We start from the raw sequence: 25,490 nt of genomic DNA on the forward strand, positions 1-25,490 counted from the left end.
GAGTGACTAACAAAATCAACGGGGCCTCCCCCGTCGACCATGATTACAAGTTTAGATAGCTGGATAGACTAACTTACCAATCAATTTTTTTTTTGCTGATGTGTTAATTGAGTGTCAGTGACTGGCAAGAGTACAACTGCTGATGCAAAACCAAATTTCACCTTGGCGTATTTCTACTATCCTAACTCCCAACAGTAAGTTGGGGGAGAAGGGGGGTATTGATCCGCAGGCCTACAAAAGGGGGTCTGAATGTAACCACACATCAGGGGACATGGCAATAATGACATGGCCAAATGCAAACAAACATCATATTATGTAAGCCTCTTCCTTGAAGTGTTGAACTGCATTACATTACAAAAGGATTCACACACCTTGAATGTCAAAATGTTGCGTTAAAGCCTGAATTTAAAATAGATTACATTTACCTGTTGTCACTGGCCCTCACACAATACCCCATAATGTCAAAGTGGAATTATGTGTCGAGAATTGTCATTGTCAGTAAGTATTCAACCCCTTTGTAATGCAAGCCTAAATAAGTTCAGGAGTAAAAATGGGCTTAAGTCATATAAGTTGCATGGACTCTGTGTGCAATAATAGTGTTAAACATGATTTTTGTATGATTACCTCATCTCTGTACTTCACACATACAGATAATTGTAAGGTCCCTCAGTTGAGCAGTGCATTTCAAACAGATTCAACCACAAAGACCAGGGAGGTTCACCAATTCCTCGCAAAGGGCACCTATTAATAGATGGGTATAAAAAAAGCATACATTGAATATCGCTTTGAGCATGAAGTTATTGATTACACCTTGAATGGTGTATTAATACACCCAGTCACGAGAAAGAAACTCAGTTGCCGGAGAGGAAGGAAACAGCTCAAGGATTTCACCATGAGGCAGATGGTGAATATAAAACAGTTTAATGGCTGTGATATAAAACTGAGGATGGATCAACATTGTAGTTACTCCACAATACTAACCTAATTGACAGAGTGTAAAGGTGGAAGCATGTACAAAACATAAATATTCCAAAACATGCATCCCGTTTGCATTAAGGCACTAAAGTCATAAAGCCCCAAAGAATGTGGCAAAGCAATTTCCTTTTTGTCCCGAATACAATGTGTTGTTAATGTATTGGATTTTCCCCAAACAACACGAGTACCACTCTCCATATTTTCAAGCATAGTGGTGGCGGCATCATGTTATGGGTATGCTTGTAATCGTTAAGGACGGGGGAGTTTCAGGATAAAACAGAATGGAGCTAAGCACAGGTAAAATCCCAGAGGAAGACCTGGTTCAGTCTGCTTTGCACCAGACACTGGGAGATGACTTCACCTTTCAGCAGGACAATAACCTAAAACAAGGCCAAATCTACACTGGAGTTGCTTACCAAGACAGTGATTGTCCCGAGTGGCCGAAAATGATCGTCAAGCACTGATCAACAACTAACTTGACAATGATTGAAGAATTAAAAAAAAAAAAAAATGTGCAAATGTTGGAAACCTCTTTAGAGACCCACCCAGAAAGACTTATTTTTTTTTACAAGTGAGAATTGTTCTTGCACTTTGACATGTTTTGACATGATTATTTTGTATTGGCCAAAAAAAAATCAAGGATTGTGAATGCTTTCTGAAGGCACTGTATAAGAGGTTGTCTTTCCATCTCCATGACAGCAGATGGTGGTACAGGGCTGCACAAACAGGATAATGTCCTGCATTGCCACAGTTTGACATCAAGGCTACTTTAGGATTGTGGCACAACACCACCAGTCACACATCAATCAACACATTTGAGCGGATAAGGGATTTTATACAAGTTTTAATCCAAAAGACAGCCAGTGCTACATCTCATATGTGTACTGCCATACCACTATGCATTACAATGGTGCCCTTACACTCAATGTTCCCCATCACCTAACACAGCAGAAACCCAAAACATTATTGCTGCTGCGTGGAAACTAAGTGACACTTGTGTTGTATAGTTCATTAGTGGGAATTCACTGAAAATATATTTAAACAATTGCAATCAGGATAATTGTGAAGTAGGCTACAACATCTGTGGGATGTGGTGATTTTGTGATCTCACGGTTTGGATATTTGATAACACAATGTACATTTGCTACTGCCAAAGTGGCTTGAATATTCCCCCACTGTCATCACACCGGGAAAAAACAAATTTGAGATTAGTGCACAGACCTTGAACTTGTGTCAATCATGCATAACCTCAATGGGAGATAGATGTGTGTGAAAAGTTAGGCTGTGAGCACAAATATCAAGTAAGGATTTTTCCCAATGTCCTCAAGGCACAGTCTTTCTAAACAGTCAGTCCACTCTAAAAAATATGGTGACTATAACTTTGGTTAAGAAATCAAACCCAACCAACAATGAAAACACAGTCAACTGCAGTCATACAACTTAGAAGTCCAATCAAAACAAAATCAGAGAGTTCAGGGCAACAAAAACCCCACACAACAAATAGACAATGTATATTGTTGGTGTGAGGTGTGAATAAGTATATAAAATGAATGACAACTAAAGGAAGAAGAAACTAAAGGACATCCAATTAAACATAAAGAAAGTGATGCTTCCTCCATTGTGTAGAGTTAACCAGTGCATAGCAGAAAAATATTATGGATCCACAGTATAACTGGAGAAGCATTCAATGTTTTCATGGCAGTATCATCTGAAGACCCACAGATAAAGTTAGAAAAAGATGTGGCCAATACCGAGGGGAATCAACAATGATAAAACACAGAACAGAGCTGGGTCAAGATACTGGATTAGTTACAGTGCAGTCAGCTTGCAAGTGATCAGCAACAACGACAGAAAAACCCAGTACATCACCGAGACGATAAACATCTGATCTCTATGTGGACAAAAAAGCAAATGAAAAAAATGGTTCTTTAGAATAGCAAGGTGGGGGAAAAAAACATTAAAATGGGGTAAAACGATGAGAATAAAACAACTAAAAAGGAAGTTCAAAAAACTGGAAAAGTAATATTTCTGGAGATTCAGACATTCACCCTTTAATAATCCCTATCAGCTCTCTTTCACCGCATGGAAGGGCATGTGCGGTGTAAGTTATTTTGTTTCACAGGCCCGGTGGTTTAGTGGCTGCATTGTTTGCTTTCTTCCTTCTCTTAATCAGCAGCGGATTGGTCGAATCCTCGATGGTCTTGATTTTGATTTGCTCATAGTCCACTCTCATGGTTGCCAGGGCACTTGTCATTTCCTCCTAGTAACAACAATCACACCATGAGCAAATCACATAGAAACAATTATACATAATGTGTAAAGGACCAAGAACATCCAAAGGAGCAAATGTGCAATTATGTAGATAGAAGCAGACCAAAACACTGTATTTTTGTACAGTCTATATATAGTAGGATATTGTTGTTTTTGTGCTCTGCATGCTAGAGGTGTGTGGATCCAAGTTAGATGCAGAAAGAATGCATTCACATCACTGCAGTGCCAGTGCTCACCTTGACCTCCTCCCAGACGTCCTGCTCCTCCTGCAGCACACGACTGGTGTGGAGAGGGGTCTGAGGGACCTCCATAGACTGCTGTAGGGAGACCAGCTTAGGTTAGCGCATTGCTTTGGAAAAAGCATTGTGTCCAATCAAGGAACATGAATATAGGATCAAATTGGAAATGTGAAAAGTATTCAGCAACTCTAGGGAGGTCAATTATTACAAAAAAACATGTAAAAGAATATCCCGGTCCCATACCGTATGTGGTTTTATGGTTGCCAAGTTACCATTACTGTGAGGCACGTTTCTTTGGTATGTCAAAGAAGCGAAACAGAGAGGAGTTAGCTTAAGCACAAACAGACTGGACCACCAGGCAAGAAAAGGATGTGATTGCAGCAACATAATATGCTACAACAGCAAATGTGTCGTGTTGACATCACATGGCCAGTTTAGTTGACTGAGGAATGTGATTGTCATTAGGACTTCATGCGGTGGTACATATGATTAACTTCATACATGACACTTGTATGTTTCTTTTTATTTTATTTATTTATCCGTTATTTTACCAGGTAGGTTGACTGAGAACATGTTCTCATTTACAGCAACGACCTGGGGAATAGTTACAGTGGAGAGGGGGATGAATGAGCCAATTGTAAACTGGGGATTATTAGGTGACAGTGATGGTTTGAGGGCCAGGTTGGGAATTTAGCCAGGACACCAGGGTAAGTGCCATGGGATCTTTAATGACCTCAGAGAGTCAGGACACCCGTTTAATGTCCCATCTGAAAGATGTATTTTTTTTAGACCAGAGGAAAGAGTACCTCCTACTGGCCCTACAACACCACTTCCAGCAGCATCTGGTCTCCCATCCAGAAACTGACCAGGACCAACCCTGCTTAGCTTCAGAAGCAAACCAGCAGTGGTATGCAGGGTGGTATGCTGCTGGCAATTGTAATGTACAGTGGTGTAAGAATATTTTAGGATACTACACACAGAGGACTAGAGGTCAATAGGAAATTAACCATCAATGGAAATAGTTGATTTTCAATTCAACATCTGGTTAGAATCTGTGTAGGGGTTTCAGTTCTGGATTCATGTGGCAAGATCTCATTGGTCAGAATCGTCCATACATTGAGCCTATAACAGAATAACTTGTTTTTTTTGTTTTTTTACTGCAAGGAATTCTAATTGGTCAAGCAAAGGCTCGGGTTAGGGGTTATAAATTACCTCCTGTGTCTTTGTTCTGTGGAGAATCATTGAGGACAGGGAATAATGAACATCGACCATCTACTTCCAAGCATAACATCTATGATTTTCTCCCCCTGATTTGCTTTGGGGGCTGTGTTATTGAAGAATAACATCAACTGCTAACAGTGGGTATAGAAAGTCACCACCCCTTTTCAAAATGTTCACCTTTTGTTGCATTACAGCCTGAAATTTAAAACACAAAATGTGACTTTTTCCAGCTTTATTTACACACAGTAACCCACAAAATCCAAGTGATTTATATATTTTTTACTCTGAAAATGAATTACAAGTAAAACAGTCAAATACCCCATTTGGATAAGTGAACACCACCCCCTTAGAATTGCAATTGCAAACTTGAAGTATAACCAACCATCTTCCAGATCACAAATCAAGCTAATTGGCTTCTGTGGTCAATTGTAGTGACGTTGATTAGTTCCGAATAAAAGGAGTTGTTCATAGAGGACTCCACTGCTTAGTAGTACAATTCAAAGCAAAGAATCCACTATGGGCGGAAAGGTACTTTCAAATGATCTACGAGATAAAATTGTGGAAAGTCGGGATTGATAAAAAACAAATGTCAAAGGCTTTGTCTATCCTCGGAGCACAGTTAAGACCATTAGTAAGAAGTGGAAGGCGTATGGCACCACCCAGACCCTACATAGTTCAGGCTGTCCCTCCAAACTGAATGATCGGGCAAGGAGGAGACTGATCAGAGGCTAACAAGAAGCCAATGGCGACTTTGAAGGAGCTTTCAGGTCTTTACGGCAAAGACTGGTCAACGTGTGCGTGCATGACCACAATATTACAAGCGCTCCACAAATCTGGCCTCTATGGGAGGGTGGCAAGAAAAAAAACCTCCTCAAAAAAAGCCACATCAAGTCTTGTTTGAGCTTTGCCAAAAAGCACATTGTAGATTCTGAGGCCAAGTGGCAAGAGGTGCTGTGGTCAAAACCCAACATCTTTCCACCCAAAGAACCCCATGCCTAGAGTAAAGCTTGGCGGTGGCAGCATCCTGTTGATGGGGTGTTTCTCTTCAGCAGGGACTGGAGCACTTGTCAGAATAGAAGGGAAAATGGACAGTACAAAATACCGACAGATTCTTGAGGAAGACCTGCAGTCCTCCGCCAAGAAATTGAATATGGGAAGATAGATCACATTTCAACATGACAAATGGCCTAAAGCACACTGCCAAAGTAACAGTACAGTGGCTGAAGGACAAGAAGCTGAATATCCTTGAGTGTCCCAGACAGAGCACCGACCTAAATCCCATTGAAACTCTGTGGAATGACTCGAAGAGTGTAGTCTGTGAAGGGTCACCATGCAATTTGTCTGAGTTTGAACAACTCTACAAGGAAGAATGCGCAAATATTGCACAGCCTACGTGTACAAAGTAAGTAGAGGCATATTCAAAAAGAGACTCGTGGCTGTAATTCAAGCAAAAGGTGGTTCCAAGTATTTACTCAGGGGGGTGTTCACATATCCAAACAGGGTATTTTACTGTATTCATGTCAATACATTTTCTAGATTTTTCCCCCCACCTCGATATTGTGGGTTTACTGTGTAAAAGCCGGAAAAGGTCTGACTTAATGCGTTTTCATTTCAGGCTGTATATGGCAACAAAAAGGTGAAGATTTTGAAAGGGGGTGGGGACTTTCTATACCCACTGTATATGTTATGTTTGATATTTTGTCTGAATAATTGTTTCCCTCTGCTGCTGTCTTGGTTGGACCATGCCCCTCTGAAAAATATATGTTTAACTCAATGAGACTAACCTAGATAAATTAAGGTTAAATAAAAATGTAATATGATAACTTTTGAGAATTGTGAAATTCCATTCAGAAAAAAACAACCATTTATTGCACTCTTCTGTTATCTTCTTGTGGTCTAGTTGCATTGAAAGTTGCTAGTGAATAATCAGTATGTATCTTCATAACAATCGACAACGACTGCATCATGGTCCAACTGCCTGGACAACAGAAGGGTGCTGTGATTACATTGATCCAGGGGTGGTTCATGAACTCTGTGATGCTCATCCTCTGGGTGGGCTCAGTCTTCAGTAAGTGACGGATCAACTGTTTGGCTGGGAGAGAGAAAACACAGGAAAACAAAGTTAAGCAATTCACGTAATTACCATCAAAGTCAAGATATTAATTTTGAATCCAGCCCATATACAGTTGAAGTCAGATAATTACATACACTTAGGTTGGAGTCATTAAAACTCGTTTTTCAACCACTCCGCAAATTTCTTGTTAAACAACAGTTTTGGCAAGTCGGTTAGGACATCTACTTTGTGCATGACACAAGTAATTTTTCCAACAATTGTTTACAGACAGATAATATCACTTATAATTCACTGTATCACAATTCCAGTGGGTCAGAAGTTCATACACACTAAGTTGACTGTGCCTTTAAACAGCTTGGAAAATTCCAGAAAATGATGTCATGGATTTAGAAGCTTCTGATAGGCTAACTGACATCATTTGAGTCAATTGGAGGTGTACCTGTGGATGTATTTCAAGAACTACCTTCAAACTCTTTGCTTGACATCATGGGAAAATCAAAAGAAATGAGCCAAGACCGCAGAAAAAAAATTGGAGACCTCCACAAGTCTGGTTCATCCTTGGGAGCAATTTCTAAATGCCTGAAGTTACCACGTTCATCTGTACAAACAATAGTACGCAAGTATAAACACCATGGGACCACGCAGCCGTCATACCGCTCAGGAAGGAGACACGTTCTGTTTCCTAGAGATGAACATACTTTGGTGCGAAAAGTGCAAACCAATCCTAGAACATCAGCAAAGGACCTTGAGAAGATGTTGGAGGAAGCAGGTACAAAAGTATCTATATCCACAGTAAAATGAGTCCTACATCGACATAACCTGAAAGGCCGCTCAGCAAGGAAGAAGCCACTGCTCTAAAACCGCCATGAAAAAGCCAGACTACGGTTTGCAACTGCACATGGGGACAAAGATCATACTTTTTGGAGAAATGTCCTCTGGTCTGATGAAACAAGAATAGAACTGTTTGGCCATAATGACCATTGTTATGTTTGGAGGAAAAAGGGGGAGGCTTGCAAGCCGAAGAACACCATCCCAACCGTGAAGCACGGGGGCGGCAGCATCATGTTGAGGGGGTGCTCTGCTGAAGTAGGGACTGGTGCACTTCACAAAATAGGTGGCATCATGAGGTAGGAAAATTATGTGGATATATTGAAGCAACATCTCAAGACATCCGTCAGGAAGTTAAAGCTTGGTCGCAAATGGGTCTTCCAAATGGACAATGACCTCAAGCATACTTCCAAAGTTTTGGAAAAATGGCTTAAGAACAACAAAGTCAAGGTATTGGAGTTGCCATCACAAAGATCTGACCTCAATCCTATAGAAAATGTGTGGGTTGAACTGAAAAAGCATGTGCGAGCAAGGAGGCCTACAAACCTGACTCTGTCAGGAGGAATGGGCCAAAATTCACCCAACTTATTGTGGGAAGCCTGTGGAAGGCTAGCCAAAACATTTGACCCAAGTTAAACAATTTAAAGGCAATGCTACCAAATACTAATTGAGTGTATGTAAACTTCTGACCCACTGGGAATGTGATGAAAGAAATAAAAGCTTAAATAAATCACTCTACTATTATTCTGACATTTCACATTCTTAAAATAAAGTGATCCTGACCTAAGACAGGGAATTTTTACTTGGGATAAATGTCAGGAATTGTGAAAAACGGACATTAAATGTATTTGGCTAAGGTGCATGTAAACTTCCAAATTCAACTGTAAATATCTGTCTTCTCTCTCTCTTACCGTCTTCTGACACGTCAGACCACTCTGGGTTGGGGAACTCGTACTGTCCGTTCCTGATGCGCTTTTTCATCCCAGGGGAGATGGCCAGGCCGTGGTTAGAGTAGAAGGGAGGATATCCACACAGCCTAGGTGGTAGGAGGAGAGGAGAATATATAAGAACCACGCAAGGTCGTACATCTTGTACAGCGCAGTTATTGGGAATTGATTCATGCTGTCAAGCTATTTTGTATCACTTACAGGATATACATGATAACACCCAGAGACCACATATCACAGGATTTGTCGTACTTCTCTGGACCAAGAACCTCAGGGGCTGAGATCAAGGAGAGGAAATACAGACTCAAAATACATTGAAGCCTTATATTTTATGAACTTAATAATCAATGCCACTGAAATATTCACAAATAATTATACTAACAGGCTAGGCCGTACTATTATACCAGTCAGTAAGACTGAGTTGCGTGCCCTTACCAACATAATAGGGGGTGTAGCATGGCGTTGCCAGGGAGTTGAGTGTGGTGATTTCTTTGGCAAACCCAAAATCGGTTAGTTTGAGGAGTGCATCTGGTTTTTTGGAAGTGTACAACAGATTTTCTGGCTGACGGACGAGAAAATAGCATAATTATTTATTGGACTGAACATGTACGCAAAATAAGAGATGTTTAGTATAATTCTGTTCATTGAATCACCAGACAGACTTTACCTTAATGTCTCTGTGAGCGATGTCAATGGCATGCAGGTACTGGATAGCTTCTCCTATACTCTTCATGATGTCTGAGGCCTCTAGACGGGGTGGGAGAGAAGAGAAAGACCGAGTTAGAGGCATAACTGAGCGAGTGAACACAGTTGAATACCAGTGGAGTGAAGGGATTAGAGGTCGGCCGACTGATTTTTAAACGCCGATACAAATTGGAGGACCGAAATAAGCCAGAACCGATTAACCCAGATGATTTTACATACATACATACATTACATACATACATACATACATACATGCATACATACGTGACAATTACAAAAATACTGAATGAACAATGAACACTTTATTTTAACTTAATATAATACATAAATAAAATCAATTTAGTCTCACATAAATAATGAAACATGTTCAATTTGGTTTAAATAATGCAAAAACACAGTGTTGGAGAAGAAAGTAAAAGTGCAATATGTGCCTTGTAAAAAAGCTAATGTTTAAGTTCCTTGCTCAGAACATGAGAACATATGAAAACTGGTGGTTACTTTTAACATGAGTCTTCAAAATGCCCAGTTAAGTTTTAGGTTGTAGTGCAGAAAGCAGAGCTTCTCTGCATGTTCCACTGTCAGTCTGCTCCTCTGCTTATCATAAAATGATCCCCACCTCACTGAACACTCTCTCGCTTGGGACCGAAGAAGGTGGGGGACAGAGAAACTTCTTTACCAGTGGAGCGAGTGATTGAAGTCTGTCCTCATTCTGCTTCTGCCACTCCAAAGGCAAGCCACTCTTTCTGTCAGTGACAGGCTCTGTGAAGTAACGCGCCAACTCCATTTCAAAACTTCACTGGACTGCCCTATTGACTTCCAACGATTCTAGTGTAGAGGCTGTCCACCAGACGGACTCTTAGCACCTGGATCTGGGTCCTCCTCTTCACTAGTCCCTTCTGCTGTGGCTCTGGGATTTGGTTTCTTAGAAGGTCAGATTTGTTCTTCAGTCACTCTTACTTTCTCTCGTGCTGTCCCTGAGGTGAAGGCGAAGCTCTAGTAACGTGGATCCAGGACAGCACCAGGCACTTGGTCTGCTCAGCCTTGGAGAGCCACCTTGTCAGACTGTCCAACATGGTCTTCCGTAAAGTTGATGCTTTGAGTAAAAGAACCCTTCTGCTGCAGCTTCAGCACCAACACACTGGGGATGATCAAATCAAATGTATTTATATAGCCCTTCGTACATCAGCTGATATCTCAAAGTGCTGTACAGAAACCCAGCCTAAAACCCCAAACAGCAAGCAATGCAGGTGTAGAAGCACGGTGGCTAGGAAAAACTCCTTAGAAAGGCCAAAACCTAGGAAGAAACCTAGAGAGGAACCAGGCTGTGGGGTGGCCAGTCCTCTTCTGGCTGTGCATGTGGCTGCATGCGGCTGTAGAGTTGGAGTGGCACATCTCCAGTGTCACCTCCTCCATAGGTGCCAGAGTCTTAATTAGGTTAGAGACAATGTCCCACTGTGCAGCAGAAAAACTCCTGATGTGTCCGTATTCACCTGCATACACATTCAGTGCACGCCTCTGTTCAAACATCCTCTGCAACATGTGTAGTGTTGAGTTCCAGCGAGTTTGAACTTCTTGGATGATGCTGTGCTTGGGAAGGCCAAGCGCTTCCTGAATGACCCTCAGCTTCTGTTTGGCCAGTACAGAGTGGTCAAAGTGAGTTGCACAGCTCTTCAACATGGCAATAATGTCTAGCACAGCTCTGACTGGATAGGCCATCATTGTGTGTGTGCACTGCAGCTGAAGTCTGGAAGCTCTGCCAGTCTCATACCTTTCACCGTGTTTGCCCCACTGTCCCTGAGGACCAGCACTACACGTTCTGTGTGGATTTCACAGTATTACAACATGGTCAAAAACATCTGATGTAGTTTCCTGTGTGTGATCCAATCGTAGTCTTGACATTTAGCACAACCTGCTTTCTTGTCCAGACATTGTCAATGAAATGTCCAGTAAGGCTCATCAGGGATTCTGTAGTGCCTGACCAGCAGTCAGTTGTGAATGCCATGTGTGGAGCATTCACTGGTGCCACCAGATTCTTCGCAACTCTTTCATGCGTTTTATCTAGCATATCTGTGGAGGTAGAATGTTTCATCTTTGATCCTGTGCCAGGGTTCAGCAAGAGTAATCAGCCACTCAAAAATGGCTTCATCCATCTTCTTGGCCCTTGGGTCTTTTGTCTTGCCATTTTGTTTGTTTATTAAAAAAGTTGTAATATTGTAGCCTGCGATGTGTCTATCACCTTTTCCTTGTGAAGAATTTGTATTTGCTTTTTTCATCACTGCTTCCTTATGAGCATTTGGATGAGTGTTCTTAAGGTGATTCCACAGGTTGGTGGTATTCTTTGACCTACATCTTTCTCACAAATAAGACACCTTGCTTTCCCTGCTGCCAATTCAATGTAAAAGTCCCACACTGGTGCTCTGCCGCCTGTAAAATTAATATAATCGTACACACACACACACACACACGCGCACAGCTCTCTGCAGTGACAAGGATACTGAAGAGTCTGCTTAGGAGATACAAATACTCTCAACTGTTTGAATAATAAAACTATAGTTTAAGTTACCTGTGGATGAATGTTGAAAACAAAAAGTAATTTCTATATGCACGAAATCCTATTTTAATAATAATAATAAAAAGAAGAATTGACTACCAAATTGTGACTCATAATTCCCATGACACCTTCCAGCAAAATCTGAAAAGCGGTTCCTTCATTCATTCATTTATTCCACTTCAAATAAGGTCTGTGTTTCTTGTAGGCTGTGTAGATATCCATAGACAAGGTAACTCTGATCAATATTGGCTAAATACAAGCAAAATATATATTTTTTTGTAGAGTGGAGTGTATGAAAATATGTTGACAAACGTTACCTTATATTTGCGAGATTTACACGAGCATCAACACGCTGAGATGGTTTAAGCCTACACGAAACATAGCCCGTAATTGAAGTAAATCAAGACATTCCCCACAGAAGGGATGAATTCTAAAATAACGAAGGAACCCCTTTCAAGTTCAGCTGCAAGTTATTATAGGAATTATGACGTGTCAACTTTTTCTCTCTATACCATTTGTATTTCATATACCTTTGACTAGTGGATCTTATAGGCACTTTAGTATTGCCAGCCTATTCTCGGGAGTTGATAGGCTTAAAGTCATAAACAGCGCTGTGCTTCAAGCATTGCTAAGAGCTGCTGGCAAACGCAGTAAAGTGCTGTTTGAATGAATGCTTACGAGCCTGCTGCTGCCTACCACCGCTCAATCAGACTACTCTATCAAATTATAGACTTAATTATAATATACTAAAACACAGAAAAACGAGCCTTTGGTCATTAATAATGGTCAAATCCGGAAACAAAACGTTTTTTTCTTTCAGTGTATTACCGAAGCGTTCTGTATTTTATCGAACGGGTGCAACCCTAAATCTAAATATTGCTGTTAACATTGAAGGTTGTGCAATGTATGTCATAAGTACGTAAAATTCTGGCAAATAAATTACGGTCTTTGTTGGGAAGAAATGGTCTTCACACAGTTCGCAACGAGTCAGGTGGCCCAAGCTGCTTCATATATCCTGACTCTGCTTGCACTGAACGCAAGAGAAGTGACACAATTTCACTACAAGTTAATATTGCCTGCTAACATGAATCTTTTAACTAAATAAGCAGGTTTAAAATAATATATTTATGTGTATTGATTTTAAGAAAAGGTATTGATGTTGACGGTTAGGTACATTAGTGCAACGATTGTGCTTTTTTCAAAGATGCTCTTTTGTGAAATCAGCACCCGTTGAGCGAAGTTGAAGTAGGCTGTGACTCGATGATAAATTAACAGGCACCGCAGTGATTATATGCAACACAGGACAAGATAGTTAACCTAGTAATTACATCAACCATGTGTAGTTAACTTGTGATTATGTGAAGATTGATCGTTTTTTTATATAGTTAAGTTTAATGCTAGCTAGCAACTTACCTTGGCTCCTTGTAGCCACAAGGTCCTTTTGATGCTGCACTCGCAAAACAGGTGGTCAGCCTGCCACGCAGTCTCCGTGGATTGCAATTTAATCAGCGTCCAAAAAGGCAGATTAATGATTAACTTCTTCGAGATAGGGGGCGCTCTTAATTTTTGGATAAAAAACGTTTTAAACAAGATATTTTGTCACGAAAAGATGCTCGACTATGCATGTACAGTGCCTTGCAAAAGTATTCGGCCCCCTTGAACTTTGCGACCTTTTGCCACATTTCAGGCTTCAAACATAAAGATATAAAACTGTATTTTTTTGTGAAGAATCAACAACAAGTGGGACACAATCATGAAGTGGAACGACATTTATTGGATATTTCAAAAAAATGTAACAAATCAAAAACTGAAAAATTGGGCGTGCAAAATTATTCAGCCCCTTTACTTTCAGTGCAGCAAACTCTCTCCAGAAGTTCAGTGAGGATCTCTGAATGATCCAATGTTGACCTAAATGACTAATGATGATAAATACAATCCACCTGTGTGTAATCAAGTCTCTGTATAAATGCACCTGCACTGTGATAGTCTCAGAGGTCCGTTAAAAGCGCAGAGAGCATCATGAAGAACAAGGAACACACCAGGCAGGTCCGAGATACTGTTGTGAAGAAGTTTAAAGCCGGATTTGGATACAAAAAAGATTTCCCAAGCTTTAAACATCCCAAGGAGCACTGTGCAAGCGATAATATTGAAATGGAAGGAGTATCAGACCACTGCAAATCTACCAAGACCTGGCCGTCCCTCTAAACTTTCAGCTCATACAAGGAGAAGACTGATCAGAGATGCAGCCAAGAGGCCCAGGAATCACTCTGGACGAACTGCAGAGATCTACAGCTGAGGTGGGAGACTCTGTCCATAGGACAACAATCAGTCGTATATTGCACAAATCTGGCCTTTATGGAAGAGTGGCAAGAAGAAAGCCATTTCTTAAAGATATCCATAAAATGTGTCGTTTAAAGTTTGCCACAAGCCACCTGGGAGACACACCAAACGTGTGGAAGAAGGTGCTCTGGTCAGATGAAACCAAAATTGAACTTTTTGGCAACAATGCAAAACGTTATGTTTGGCGTAAAAGCAACACAGCTCATCACCCTGAATACACCATCTCCGCTGTCAAACATGGTGGTGGCAGCATCATGGTTTGGGCCTGCTTTTCTTCAGCAGGGACAGGGAAGATGGTTAAAATTGATGGGAAGATGGATGGAGCTAAATACAGGACCATTCTGGAGGAAAACCTGATGGAGTCTGCAAAAGACCTGAGACTGGGACGGAGATTTGTCTTCCAACAAGACAATGATCCAAAACATAAAGCAAAATCTACAATGGAATGGTTCAAAAATAAACATATCCAGGTGTTAGAATGGCCAAGTCAAAGTCCAGACCTGAATCCAATCGAGAATCTGTGGAAAGAACTGAAAACTGCTGTTCACAAATGCTCTCCATCCAACCTCACTGAGCTCGAGCTGTTTTGCAAGGAGGAATGGGAAAAAATTTCAGTCTCTCGATGTGCAAAACTGATAGAGACATACCCCAAGCGACTTACAGCTGTAAGGGAAGACCCCCCTGTATTGGACAAAAATGAATGGCAACATATTGGCAGTGGCCAAACCATATACACATTGTCCAATACCACCCAATTCGGCGTTGATTCATGCAAAGCATATTGCAAATGCCATATGGCTATTGCCAGTTGTAACACTTTAAAAATTCAACAGGTGGCGAATCCGCTCCACCGTGGTTTTTCATATTGGATATGTAACCAAAGTCAACGTCCAAAAGCAACATTTTGAAAAAATGAATTTTTTGTAAAAAACTTATCACCCCTTAAAAAAGTGCTTTCTGGACCGTTTTTCGAAATTCTTTCGATTTTTTTGTCAATTACACGTGTAAGAACTGTATGAATATACTTTTGTCCAATTTTATTATCATAATTATTATTATTTTTTTTACATGCGCATAAGTAATATGTTTTGTCCAATTTCAATATGATTTCATAGGAAGTCAAAAGTCAAAAATGTCAATTTTGTAAAAAACTTCACACACCCTTAAAAAGTGCTTTCTGGACCGTTTTTCGAAATTCTTTCAAATTTTGTGTCAATTACACACGTATAAGAACTGTATCAACATACTTTAGTTGTATTTTAATATCATATATATATTTTTTTATTTTTACTTGTGCATAAGGAATATGATTTGTCCATTTACAATATGATTTCATAGGAAGTCAAAAGTCAAAGTCAAAATTCACTTTTTTTGGGGCCAAATGCCATATGAAATTTGACATGCTCAAAAATGCTAAATTGACTGGTCTGATGAACACAGGATGGCCGAGCAGTGATAGTTGTACATTTCCATCACTCGGTTGTGTTGATTTCATCATGTCCATTAGGTGATTTTTTTTCACTATAGAATCATATTGCAAGTGCACGTGCATTTGCAATATGGTTCAATGGACAATTACCATATGAAATTTGACATGCTCAAAAATTTTAAATTGACTGGTCTGATGAACACAGGATGGCCGAGCAGTGATACCAGTGGTACCTTTCCATCACTCATTGTGTTGATTTCATCATGTCCATTTGTTTATGTTTTCTCACTTTTGCAAAGTCACTGTGCATTTGCAATATGGTTCAATGGGCATGTACCATCACGATTTTGTCATGCTATAAAAATCCTGCAGGAATGCAAAATTGACTGGTCTGATGAACACAGGATGGCCGAGCAGTGATAGTTGTACATTTCCATCACTCGTTGTGTTGATTTCATCATGTCCATTTGTTTATGTTTTCTCACTTTTGCAAAGTCACTGTGCATTTGCAATATGGTTCAATGGGCAGGTACCATCACGAATTTGTCATGCTATAAAAACCCTGCAGGAATGTGAAATTGACTGGCCCGATGAACTCGGGATGGCTGGGCAGTGATTCTGGTTCATCTCAATGGCTCGTTAGGGTTGATTTCAGAATGTCACTTTTGGTGATGGTACCTCACTGTTTAAACATATTGCAAATGGACAAGAGTCACCAGCAAGTCACCGTCCATCAGTCAACTAGATATCATTCTGACAACAAACTGATACTAAACCCACTTTTTCCAACTCGTTTAGTAGCCAACTATCACATACTTCAGAGCTGGCCCAAAATTCACAACGCCTTATGTTCAAACCATAAAAAAAAACATAAAACACGTAGTTACGTTCTAGCTGCGGGTCCATTTGTTATGTTATGTGTAGGCCTAGCTGAGGCGACCCCGAATCCCAAGTTTCGGCTCGATCGGTCATTTGGTGTCCGAGCAAAACCCTAATTGGTGCTGAAAATCCACTTTTTTCCATGACTTGCTACGGGGTCCTTGAATGAGCTATCGGACAGAAACGTTGGGGTCTGTCTATATGGGCCGAGACGGTCGCAATGCACCTAGTCTTGTGTCTCTGAGACATTTTTAAATGTCACCATTTTCGTAATGGTCAAAATGAATTGAAGTCATTGCAAATGTACGAAGCTGTTTCTCGGTCCGAGGACCGTCTAGAGCCACGTAACTCACCACGCACTATCGACCTGAGGTCTAGAACAGGTTTCTAAAGTTTCGGAACTCTAGGTCTGACGGTTCTTTTTTAGCTCGAACAAAGCTAACTATTGGAGGCACTGTCTGTCTCTACAAACCCCAATACGTCCCTCCTTCCAAGTTGTGTGTCTGTGTGATTTAGTTTTCCTTTGAAATTTTATGGGAAAAATGACTGATTTACAGTTCATGGGGGTTGCCTAATCACACATATGAAGTTTTGGACAGATCTGACTTTTTTAACCCCTCGAAACAGCCCCTGAGACACCAATTATGGCACTTCCAGGTTGGCACAGGAAGCTATAAGTCAACACATATCCTCACTGGGGTATGCTGTTACAGAATCCTGAGTTTTAAGTCCTTACATTAAGAATTGACTGATTTACACAGGGTTGAATGCACTATGTCTATCAAACTGCAGGCAGGTAATGGAAAAACACTTTTAGGGTGATTTTAACCACTTCCGGTTGATCCAGGAAGCTCAGAATCAACACAGGTAGACCTCATACTGGCCTGATGGACTGTTACCAAAGACAGGTTCATACGGCATTCATAACCCATATAGGCTTCAGGTTGAATTTAGGGGTGCAGGCAATGTATTCCTATGGGGAGAGAAGTCAATGCAAACTCTTTGAAGTAAACACCTTCTTTGAACTATTAAGGGTTAATGCCACACGGTCAAGGTTAGGCTTGCACGGATCGGGAGGACCTCAGGTACGTTCCTGAGGTCGAATTGTGCTTCTCACCTTAACGGTTCTCTCACTGTCACCCAAAAGCAAATGACATTGAGGGCCAGCCTTCATTTTGGGCCTACTTTTCTAATGGTTGCTGTGCTTAGACCGAGCGAGCTACGGTCAAGTGGGGCATCTTGTTGAACTCGGCACGGCCTAGAGATTACGTTTATGCCATTGCCTGCTCTCTGTGTCTTTGAGCACCGCACTTTTTCACTCCATCCTTGCTGTGTGTGTGTGTGAGAGCTTTTCTTTGACATCTGCTAGGAGAAATGACTGATTTACAGTTTAGGAGGGTTACCTAGTCACACATGTGAAGTTTAGGAAAGATGTGACTTTTTTAACCCTTCAAAACAGACAGTGTGACCCAATTAAAGGCACTTCCGGTTGGCACAGGAAGCTATAAGTAAACACATGTCTTGATTGACATAAACACTTACAGAATCCTGAGTTTTAAGTCTTTAAGTTAAGAATTGACTGATCTACGATCTACACAGGGTTGAATGTAGTCATTTTCACCTTTGAAGGTTATGTACATGAAAAAACAAATTTTGGGTCAATTTAACCACTTCCGGTTGCTCCAGGAAGCTTAGAATCGACACAGGTAGACCTCATAGTGGTCTGATGGACTGTCATAGAAGACAGTTTCATAAGGCATTCATAACCCACATAGGCTTCAGGTTGAAATTAGAGGTGCAGGCAATGTATTCCTATGGGGAGAGAAGTCAATGCAAACTCTTTGAAGTAAACACCTTCTTTTAACTATTAAGGGTTAATGCTACACGGTCAAGGTTAGGCTTGCACGGATCGGGAGGACCTTAGGAACGTACCTGAGGTCGAATTGTGCTTCTCACCCTAACGGTTCTCTCACTGTCACCCAAAAGCAAATGACATTGAGGGCCAGGCTTCATTTTGGTTCTGCTTTTTTTCAAGGTCACTGCACTCAGAGCGAGCTACGGTCAAGCGGGGCGTCTCGTTGAACTCGGCACAGTCTGGAGACTATGGTGATGCCATTTTTTGTGTTGATTTCAGAATGCCATTTTGGTGATGGTCCCTCTCCGTTTAAACATATTGCTAATGTACAAAAGTCAACTAGCAAGTCAGTGTCCATCAGTCAATTAGATGTCATTCTGACACCAAACTGATACCAATTGACACCAAACCCACTTTTTAGGCTTTGTGTGTCTTTAAGCACCGCACTTTGTCACTCCATCCTTGCTGTGTGTGTGTTTCTGTGTGTGTGTGTGTGAGAGAGAGCTTTTCTTTGACATCTGTTGGGAGAAATGACTGACTTACAGTTTATGGGGGTTGCCTAATCACACATATGAAGTTTTGAAAAGTTCTGACCTTTTTAACCCTTGGAAACTGCCACTGTGACACCATTTAAGGCACTTCCGGTTGGCACAGGAAGCTATAAATAAACTCATATCATGATTTGGGTATGCCTTTACAGAATCCTGAGTTTGAAGTCTTTACGTTAAGAACTGAGTTATTTACGGAGGGTTTAGTGTGTGTTATTTCAGAAAATCATAGAAAATCACAGAAATCTCGCAGAGCTCCGCAGCACACTTTAAAAAGATTCGTAAGAACACCCTGCAACTGGATCTGTAACCGTTGAAAAAAAAAAACACCTATCCGTGAACATCACCTAGGTGTCGTTGTACGATTTCTCTTAAATGACGATAGATAAATGGCTGGTTCTTTTTTTATTGACACCGGAGGCTCCTTGACTTTGACGTGAAGTGGAAAAATAATTTCTCTATTTTCATTTTGGACCTTTAATCCCAGATGAATGGCCATAACTCAAAAACCGCAGAGGCCTAGACGCCATCTTGTTCGGGGCCAACTGCCCATTATGCCGCCCCTACGCTCACCGAGTTTCGGCTTCTAAATATTTTCAGTTTTCGAGATAAGGCCCCGTCGTGAATCGTGATGTTTTGTCCAATACCAATATGATTGCTTATGCCCTCTTGTGGGAATTTCCGGGACGGCGGAAAAATGACCTAAATCTTATTATTTTTGTAAAACGGAAACCGAATGTCCGACAAAGGCCCGACACCGTCCGCAAATTTTACAAACGATTTCGGACGTCTAGTAAGGGACCGTACATTTGCAATATGGACTTTCTCACTAACCATACAGGTACTGCCAAAATCTTCCCTTAAGGTATGCAATCGCAGCAAAAGGTGGCGCTACAAAGTATTAACTTAAGGGGGCTGAATAATTTTGCACGCCCAATTTTTCCGTTTTTGATTTGTTAAAAATGTTTGAAATATCCAATAAATGTCGTTCCACTTCATGATTGTGTCCCACTTGTTGTTGATTCTTCACAAAAAAATACAGTTTTATATCTTTATGTTTGAAGCCTGAAATGTGGCAAAAGGTCGCAAAGTTCAAGGGGGCCGAATACTTTCGCAAGGCACTGTAATAGACAGCTTTGGAATGAAAAAACTCTCACGTTTCCAAAACTGCAAAGATATTGTCTGTGAGTGCCCCAGAACTAATGCTACAGGCGAAACCAAGATGAAGTTTCATACAGGAAATGCCCCAGATTCTGAAGGCGCTGTGTTCCAATGTCTCCTTATATGGCTGTGAATGCACCAGGAATGTGCCAGCCCTTTGTGTCGTTTCTCCAAGGTGTCTGCAGCATTGTGACGTATTTGTAGGCATATCATTGGAAGATTGACCATAAGAGACTACATTTACCAGGGGTCCGCCCGGTGTTCTGTGTCGAAATTATTGCGTAATCTTTAGGTCCATGCGCCGTTCCATTTCTTCAGAAGAAAAAGTCAACTGCCACGATGGATTTATCGTCGATAGATATGTGAAAAACACCTTGAGGATTGATTCTAAACATCGGTTTGCCATGTTTCTGTCAATATTATGGAGTTAATTTGGAAAAAGTTTGCGTTTTAATGACTTAATTTTTCTTTTTTTTCTTACCCAAACGTGATGGAGAAAACGGAGCGATTTGTCAACACAAATAATATTTTTGTAAAAACTGAACATTTGCTATCTAACTGAGTCTCCTCATTGAAAACATCTGAAGTTCTTCAAAGGTCAATTATTTTATTTGAATGTTTTTCTGTTTTCTGTGAAAATGTTGCCTGCTGAATGCTAACGCTAAATGCTACGCTAAATGCTACGCTAGCTATCAATACTGTTACACAAATGCTTGTTTTGCTATGGTTGAGAAGCATATTTTGAAAATCTGAGAGGACAGTGTTCTTAACAAAAATCTAAGCTTGAGAGCTAGCATATTGATTTCATTTCATTTGAGATTTTCATGAATAGTTAACATTGCGTTATGGTAATGAGCTTGAGGCTGTATTCACGATCCCGGATCCGGGATGGCTCGTCGCAACAGGTTAAGCTATTTTGCCACAAGTTTGGAAGTATGCTTGGGGTCATTGTCCATTTGGAAGACCCATTTGCGACCAAGCTTTAACTTCCTGACTGATGTCTTGAGATGTTGCTTCAATATATACACATAATTTTCCTACCTCATGATGCCATCTATTTTGTGAAGTGCACCAGTCCCTCCTACAGCAAAACACCCCACAACATGATGCTGCCACCCACATGCTTCACAGTTGGGATGTTGTTCTTCGGCTTGCAAGCCTCCTCCTTTTTCCTCCAAACATAATGACGGTCATTATGGCCAAACAGTTCTGTTTTTGTTTCATCAGACCAGAGGACATTTCTCCAAGTACGGTCTTTGTTCCCATGTGCGGTTGCAAACCATAGTCTGGTTTTTTCATGGCGGTTTTTCATGGCGGTTTTGGAGCAGTGGCTTCTTCCTTGCTGAGTGACCTTTCAGGTTATGTCGATATAGGACTTGTTGTACTCTGGGATTGATTTGCACTTTTCACACCAAAGTTCGTTCATCTCTAGGACACAGAACGAGTCTCCTTCCTGAGCGGTATGACGGCTGCGTGGCCCCATGGTGTTTATACTTGTGTACTATTGTTTGTACAGATGAACGTGGTACCTTACGGCATTTGGAAATTGCTCCCAAGGATGAACCAGACTTGTGGAGGTCTCCAATTTGTTTTCTGAGGTCTTGGCTGATTTCTTTTGATTTTCCCATGATGTCAAGCAAAGAGGCACTGAGTTTGAAGGTAGGCCTTGAAATACATCTACATGTACACCTCCAATCAACTCAAATTAAGTCAATTAGCCTATCAGAAGCTTCTAAAGCCATGACATCATTTTCTGGAATTTTCCACGCTGATTAAAGGCACAGGTCAACTTAAGTGTATGTAAACTTCTGGAATTGTGATACGGTGAATTATAAGTGAAATAATCTGTCTGTAAACAATTGTTGGAAAAATTACTTGTGTCATGCACAAAGTAGATGTCCTAACCGACTTGCCAAAACTATAGTTTAACAAGAAATTTGTTAACCAGTTGGATTTAGGGGGCACTATTTTAATTTTTGGATGAAAAACGTTCCCGTTTTAAACAAGATATTTTGTCACGAAAAGATGCTCGACTATGCATATAATTGACAGCTTTGGAAAGAAGACACTGACGTTTCCAAAACTGCAAAGATATTGTCTGTGAGTGCCACAGAACTGATGTTACATGCGAAACCCAGATAAAAATCCAACCAGGAAGTGCCGCATTTTTTTAAACCACCTCATGCCAATGACTCCTTATATGGCTGTGAATGAGCTACGAATGAGCTTACGTTTCCCCCAAGGTGTCTACAGCATTATGACGTCTTTTTAGGCATTTCCCTTGAAGAATGGCTGTAAGGGACCATATATGGCATGTGGTCACATCCCGCAGAAAACCTTGCGTAAAATACTGAGGTAGCCATTTTTCCAATCGCTTCTTATGAGAAACCAACTGCCTCGACGGATATATTACTGAATATATTTGTTAAAAACACCTTTCAGGATGGATCCTAAACTACGTTTGCCGTGTTTGTCGATATTATGGAGCAAATTTTGAAAAAAGTTTGGCGTTATAGTGGTAGCATTTTAGGGTCGATTTCTCAGCCAAGCATGATGAACAAACGGGAGCTATTTCGCCTACAAAAATAATATTTTTGCTATCTAACTGGGAGTCTCCTAAGTGAAAGCATCTGAAGTTCTTCAAAGGTAAATGATTTAATTTGGTTGCTTTTCTTATTTTCGTGAAAATGTTGCCTGCTGCCAGCAGACCCTAGCATAGCATTATGCCATGATAAACTTACACAAATGCTTGTCTAGCGTTGGCTGTAACGCATATTTTGAAAATCTGAGATGGCAGTGTGGTTAACAAAAGGCTAAGCTTGTGTTTGAATATATTTATTTCACTTCATTTGCGATTTTCATGAATAGGAAAAGTTTATAGGGGTATTTATGTCCGTTGCGTTATGCTAATGCGTTTGAGGCTATGATTACGCTCCCAGATACGGGTTTGCTCGTCGCAAAAGGTTAAACTTCCAACTTCAACTGCATGTTTTCATTTTCAATAAATTTGAAGGCTGCATGAAAGGCATGTGCTCTGCTGTTTTTTTGCGAAGGCTGTACACACTTCATCTGTCTCTCATTCACAATATGACAAGCACTTGATAATGCCTCGAATTTCCCAGCTACATTGTAATGCCCCCTAAAAGAATCCATGCATTTTGTGGCCAGTGGCCCTTGTGCTGAATATAATAATTATAATGCCCTTCTCCCGGCTGAGTGCCGAAGCACCGCTCACTCACATGGCTCTACTTCATGTGATCAAGTCTGTCTCACATGCTACAAGTGAAGACCGACATTGGGGACGCAACTGTGCTCATCCTTATCCAATTCCGAGGTGCATATTAAAGATATTGGAAGAACTGTCCATATTTACTTTGTCTGCCAACAAGATGAGTAGGCCTAACAAAAAGCAAAAGCAATTGCCTATGTCAATCTACTATCCCCCATAGTTCGAAGGTTGACCTACCCCATTCTTTGCGAGAAATAAATATTCCAAACATAGTCTGGGACAGCTGTGAGTTGCAATAGATCCCAAATTAATACAACCACTAGCATCAAAAAACCTGTTTTAAGCAATGAACCTAACTCAACAGATGAGAATGTTTAGCTTAAAATGTTGATCAACTATTAGGCTATTACGAGCGAATGTTCCATTAGCAGGAAAACACCATTCTCAAAAGTGCATGTAATGCTTTTATTATAAAAAGGTGCATGTTTATGGTGAAAATGATCTTCCCCAAACTTGAAATTCACGCACTGTGTATGCATGGCACTTAGGCTCTACACCCGATGTAAAGCAGATTAATGTGTTTCATTTAAAGAAGTTATTTGCCCACCTTAGTCGTTATACAAACCTTACCAGAACATATAGGCCTATGGGCTAGGCTACATTAGGTGTGCGACTATGATTTGGAAAAAGTCACAAAAAAGCATGCGCAACATCTAGGCATCATTCACAAGTGATAGGCTAATATTGTCACCCATCACACTATTCTTGATTTAAGTTTGTCTTTCCATATCCTAAATAATACACATGTGAAATGTGTTTTGATTTAGAATGGACCATTATCATGCACCTGTCTCGAAACTGGGGCAGCGGAAAAAAATATGTCATCCAGGATTGGGTAGGATTGGGTAATCAGTTACAGTTACGAGATACCTGTCCAAAATTGTAATCATTAATGTCACTTTTGGATTACCCAAACTCAGTAATCTGATTACATTCAGTTACTTTTAGATTACTTTCCCCTTAAGAGTCATTAGAAGACAAAAATGTATGTTACCAATTGAACGACATCTATTGCAGGATAAATAAATACATGTTAAAGTTTACATAGCTGGCCATATATGGATGTTACATTTTACATGGGTTGGTTTTGTAGGCTTCTTCGAACCCATCATTTTCTGCTACATTAATATATATATAATTTATGTTATTATATGTAAATATAATTGAATTGAGTCCAAAAATGGATGTAGCAACTACAGATTGTCCCTTTAAGTCTATCAAAAGTCTGCAAATTAGGCCTATTGATAATTATTTTCCTTATTTGCATGAATTAGATTGAGCAATAAAAGCCCCACTTTTATTCCATAGGCTGGGATCTGCTGTTGCAAGAGCACATGTTCCACTGGTTTCAAAAACAATAATTGACAGGCAGCTTAAACCTCTTGAATTCAACCATTATTGAGTTCAAATACACATTGAAATTTGTGAACAGCCATCCACACAACAACCACAATCCGTAGGGCACAAATAGCTAAACTAGAGCACAGCAGTGGGATACACATCAATGTGCTACGTAGATATCACTAATAAGTGATATCCGTATCGCCGTAGACTGCACCACTGCTGTCATCCTTGCCTACAAGCTATTATTAAAGTTGGGTAATCTTTGGCTGGCGACAGCAGTCGCACCATTGAAAGACATAGCTTGTACTGTAGCCTACACATTTGGCATGTCATCATAGTAGACTCACTCAGGTGGAACAAACTTAACAACTTGCAACTTTTTTCAATGATTATTAGAGAAGTGTCAAATATTTTCTGAATTTAAAAGTAATCCTCGATGTAATTCTCTAGTTTTTCAAAAGTATCTGTAATCTGATGACAATATTTTAGCTGGTAAAGGATTAGTTACCGGTTTTTCGTAATCCCTTACATGTAACAGGTTACATGTAATCCGTTACTTCCCAACCCTGGTGTCACCTATGCGCTTAAATAGCGAATGGAGGACGCTTTTCCCGTGGTGCCAGCCAGGTAGGCTATACTTCTGCTGTAAAGAGAAGTAATGTGCTTAATATTTGGAAGGTTATGAAATAAATATAGTAGGTAGTGTCTATAGAAAGCTGATGGGATCCTCTTTTTAATAGAGGTCATCATTGCTTTCTACCACAATTACATAGCTATAGAAATGTTGCACAACATGAGCTCATGGGCTCTCATGAAGTGTTTGATTAGATTTGA

General features: G+C 40.5%; 1 protein-coding gene across 1 annotated transcript in view; it reads right to left on the bottom strand.

Annotated features, from left to right (window-relative positions):
• Positions 1-904: 904 nt before the first annotated feature.
• LOC115131842 (MAP kinase-activated protein kinase 2-like) overlaps positions 905-25,490 on the bottom strand; it is a 47,843-nt gene continuing 23,257 nt past the window's right edge. Inside the window, exons 4-10 of the mRNA XM_029663869.2 lie at positions 9,223-9,302; positions 8,991-9,117; positions 8,757-8,832; positions 8,520-8,644; positions 6,713-6,798; positions 3,483-3,563; positions 905-3,235 (exon numbers count right to left, since the gene is read on the bottom strand). Coding sequence (XP_029519729.1) covers positions 3,092-3,235; positions 3,483-3,563; positions 6,713-6,798; positions 8,520-8,644; positions 8,757-8,832; positions 8,991-9,117; positions 9,223-9,302 — 719 coding nt within the window. The 3' untranslated portion in view covers positions 905-3,091. The remainder of the gene's footprint in view (positions 3,236-3,482; positions 3,564-6,712; positions 6,799-8,519; positions 8,645-8,756; positions 8,833-8,990; positions 9,118-9,222; positions 9,303-25,490) is intronic.

Source organism: Oncorhynchus nerka, linkage group LG7 (genome assembly GCF_034236695.1).
Source record: "Oncorhynchus nerka isolate Pitt River linkage group LG7, Oner_Uvic_2.0, whole genome shotgun sequence".
Classification (NCBI taxonomy): Eukaryota; Metazoa; Chordata; class Actinopteri; order Salmoniformes; family Salmonidae; genus Oncorhynchus; species Oncorhynchus nerka.